This window comes from Pyxicephalus adspersus, chromosome 6, assembly GCF_032062135.1.
Source record: "Pyxicephalus adspersus chromosome 6, UCB_Pads_2.0, whole genome shotgun sequence".
Taxonomy (NCBI): domain Eukaryota; kingdom Metazoa; phylum Chordata; class Amphibia; order Anura; family Pyxicephalidae; genus Pyxicephalus; species Pyxicephalus adspersus.
In genome coordinates, this window is record NC_092863.1 from 6,349,187 (window position 1) to 6,353,387 (window position 4,201).

The 4,201-nt window shown below is 42.9% G+C and overlaps 1 protein-coding gene and 1 long non-coding RNA gene across 3 annotated transcripts in view; one reads left to right on the forward strand and one right to left on the reverse strand.

The window, feature by feature from the left end:
* Positions 1-228: 228 nt before the first annotated feature.
* LOC140332455 (uncharacterized) lies at positions 229-1,766 on the reverse strand. Its single transcript, XR_011921129.1, has 3 exons — positions 1,694-1,766; positions 1,200-1,286; positions 229-511 (listed from the first exon to the last, which is right to left on the reverse strand). It is a non-coding gene; the product is annotated as an uncharacterized lncRNA (long non-coding RNA).
* Positions 1,767-3,447: 1,681 nt separating this feature from the next.
* STK35 (serine/threonine kinase 35) overlaps positions 3,448-4,201 on the forward strand; it is a 15,196-nt gene continuing 14,442 nt past the window's right edge. For both annotated transcript variants that reach the window (XR_011921265.1, XM_072414319.1), the window contains exon 1: positions 3,448-4,044. Coding sequence is in view for 1 of the 2 variants with exons in the window: in XM_072414319.1 (XP_072270420.1) it covers positions 3,570-4,044 (475 nt within the window). In the remaining variant the exon portion in view is untranslated. The remainder of the gene's footprint in view (positions 4,045-4,201) is intronic.

The window sequence follows — 4,201 nt, forward strand, 5'->3', positions numbered from 1 at the left end:
GACTGGCCTGGGGAAGCATATGGCGGCGGAAGGGACTGGCCGGGGGGGGGAGGTAAAGCGTAAGGAACCGGCCTGGGGGGGTGTCAGGAGGCAATCCCATGTGAGAGACCCAACCCTAAATTTCAGTTATAAATTAGACATAACATTTGACTTTGCACAGCGCTGTGTCGTCACTATATAAATACTGTGTAATATTATTATTAATAATAATAAAAATAATAAAACATATTAGTGGAATTTTTCCTGAATTTGAATATTCACAGATAATCCATCTTTTCCCCCCCTAATAAAAACAACAAAAAAATGTTTTCGCTTGAAACACACTGAGGTAGAGTGGTGACCAGGAGATGAAAATACAGAAATTTACAATTCCTAAGAAAAGAAAAAAAATTTCACTGTCCTCTATATCCGCAGCTATTGTGCAGTAAATCTTCAATTTGCAATGGTTTTGATTTACTTTATTTTGGCAGCTTAGTCTCTCCTTGCAGCAGCATAATTTTCAATGTAGATACTGAGAAGAAACAAAAGAAAATAGGAGAAGTCAGAGTGGCAAGAATCAAATTGAAGGACACCATTTAAGGATGAATTATTGCACAACATCTGCAGCTTCAAAGGTCAGTGAAGACTTTTTTGCATGGATTGAACAGTATACAAATTCTTAATAAAATCATACCAAGGCAGGGTATCTTGACCTTTTAACATAAGGGAACCCTTGAGAAAAAAACTTTCTGGTCTTCAAGGAACCCCTATAAATCCTATATCCACAGATCACAGTATATTAGTGTGTTAGTCAGTTGCTGACCATTGGGATGAATGCCACCCTTAAAAATAACCAAAAAGATCCTTGGTGTCACTTAACCTGACCTGAGAGGTACAATTTGCTCACTGCTCAAAGAACCCCTAGCAACCTCTGGAGGAACTCTGGATGGGAAACACTGACCTAAGGGGTTGTGATAAACCTTACACACCTTGGTGTACCCCAAATGCACTTTCTCCATCTTCGGTTTTGCAAAGCACAGTATCATGCCTAGCTATGGCCTATACCTTGAAAAGCGCATGTTACTAAAATGCATGGGCTGCCCTAATGCAACACTTGCCAACTCAACTTATCCTATAACATAGTATATGAAACCTTTTCAAGAGTTACAAAACAAGGCTTTATATTTTACCCTTTATATTATACATATTGTATTCTATACCTTATTTTGTTTAACAATTATTTGCTTGTGGTTCCTCGACATCTTCTGTTCAGTAATTTCTATTGTTATCAGCATGATGATGAGAAACTTGTGGGAAAAAAAAAACACCCCTTTATTCACCTCTGTCATGTTATGTTATTCAAAAACCCTAACAGATCACAACACACACTCTGAATATGGTTTTCTAACATTTTAGAAACATTTGCTCATATTTTTTCTACAGTAGAGCCTACGAAGGTTCTCTCATACAAGAAAATCAAAGACATCTTGGATTGTGTTGTGAAAATTGAAGATTAATTTCTCCATAATGTTGATGGACACAGAGATGAGTGAGGGATTGTCGGAAAGGGATCCTATTTCTTGTTTGGAATATTCATGCTATGGGTGCAGGATCATTTCATTATTTACTGTTGATATAAACTACTATTTTGAAATACTTATTTTACAATAAATGTTTTGTAAGCAAATCAATAATAGACGAAAAAGGATCTCACCTGCACCCCTGACACAGCCATGCCAATACAAACGTCTTAACAAGATATCTATTCTTCCAAAGCCTTCTGCAAAAACAAAAACATATGAAATGTGGTCACATATAAAACGATGGAATCAAATGCCCCATATGGTTGGGTCAAGGCGTTTTTTTTACTGGAGAGGTTCCTGCACAACTCCACTTTGCATGAATCTTTCAGCCTGAACATAGGATGGTACAAGAAAGGCAGAGATATCTTAAAACTTGGGTGGCATGGAAAAATTCTAAGGATGCAAGGAAAACAAAAATGGGCTCTAACATAACAAAAAATGACTTGCTAGAAAAAAAAATTGTGTGCAGGTCTAAGTTAAAGGGGAAAAAATGACTTGCAGAAGAAACCTTTTTACTAAACACAGCTGACACAGTGCTCTTTTGCAGCCTCGTATAACTCTTTAATGACCAAAACAAACTCTGCAATTGTTTCTATCTGCACATCAAAGCACAGCTTGCTCAAGAAGTTAATAAATGGCTAGGCTCCATAAAGTTTTTTTGCTTTGTTTGTGATTAGCCTATAATAGGCCTAATAACATGTTGAGACAAACATCTGTCCTAATTGCATTTAATAAAAAAATGTACCTGTTCCGACTTACATACAAATTCAACTCGTATGTAACCCGGGGACTACCTGTACAGAAAACGACAAAAAGGGGTGCAAGGGGTGCACCTGCTGTTCCCTTCTTATCCACTAGGGGCACCCCATGTTATTTTGGTTAAAAAGTTAGTTCTGCCCCCTCTTGGCCATAACCACCAATAACTAATTTACCCATTTCGGGCGGCATAGGGAAACAATTACAATCCATTTCAAGTGTTTATTTCCTTGGCGTCACATACAACAAGGGGTAATATAAAGAGAAGGAAAATATAAAGTCTTCCCTATTAAATTCCTGCATTTAATTACATAAGCAGGGCTGGATTTTAAAACCATTTTGTTGCTTACTTTAGGAGTTAAAAGACAGGAAATCAAAGGAAATCTCCCCCAAGGGAGATACAAATAGCAAGAAAAACATTAGAAATGTTAAACTCTACTAAATAAGAAAACAAAAATACCAAGTTTAAGTTTATTTTGCTTTTTAAACTAGCTCGCAGCCCAGATAGAGTCTCATTGAAGCTTCTCAGAGACCTCCTAGCCACTTCACAAACTCCCGCCATCTGTCACTTTCTCCCCTCAAACCTCACCACGTGACCACTTTCAGTCCCCGCGGGCGCGCTTGCTTATCACGTGACAACTTAAAGATATTCCAGAGGGTCGGTCCCATTGTGAAATAGGGGGAGCCAAACATCTCGTTTTAAACACTTACGTCCAGGCAATCTTTGCTTTTTCCGTGCTCCCTTAAAATACACCTTACTCTCTGCCACCACGACGGCTCCAATTTAAAGTTAAGGAATTCTTTAGCGGTACATGTGACTCTCGTCTACCCCTCCAGGCGTGTTTGGATCGTTCTGCAAGGCTGTGTTTACACTCGGCCCCCTTTGGAGCGTTCCATCTACGTAGGGGAGCTTGTTTTGTATTTTTAGGATTTTTCTAGCTAATATTTATCTTTTATGAGGCAAAAATAAATTGGATGAGCAGTATATTTTAAAATAATAATGTAGAATAGTTCAAATCTAGATCAGTTTGGCGTTTGGATTTGGATGAAATAAAGTTAGAATGTAAAATCCCCCCCTTTTATGGTACATTCCATACTATAAATAGTCTCTTAGGCTCGAGCGCTCTCGTAGTAGAAACGGAGCCGGGAGACTGCTGGTCATGCGGTGGAGGAGGGCGCCTAGGCCTGACCACGGCTGTTGCTTGTAACTGAACGCCCAGCGCTGTCACCTGTTAACGATGAGGCCTGGCCATGGAAGCCGCTAAATCCTCCGAGCGGAAACGGCGCCGGCGTCCCCTGGGGCAGCGCCTTCCTGCCCCCCTTACTGTGAACGGCAGCTGCCGGTCATCCGAGGAGGAGGAGGAGGAGGGGGCCAAGCCGGTGGAGAAGGAAGAAAAGAGCGCCAGGCCGCCCGGTGGGGAAGTCTCCCGCCCCCGTTATAGCTTGCTGGCCGAGATTGGACGGGGAACTTACGGCGTGGTGTACGAAGCGGTAGCCCGGAAGAGCGGCGCCCGGGTGGCCGTGAAGAAAATCCGCTGTGACGCACCGGAGAACGTGGAGCTGGCCCTGTCCGAGTTCTGGGCCCTGACCAGCCTGCGCCGTCGGCACCCCAACATTGTCCGCTTCGAGGAGTGCGTCCTGCAGAGGAACGGCCTGGCCCAGAAAATGAGCCACGGAAACAAGAGCAGCCATCTGTACCTCCGCCTGGTGGAGGCCTCACTGAAGGGTGAGAAGCTGCGGCCTACCGGGGGGTGTGTCAGGGGAGGCCTGGGAGCTGTCACCGGCCACTGCAGGGAGGGGGGGACCAGGGGTGCTGCAATGGCAGGTCCTCCTGTGTGTGTGTGTATGGGGACTGGCGGGTCCCCCTGTGTGTGTGTGTATGG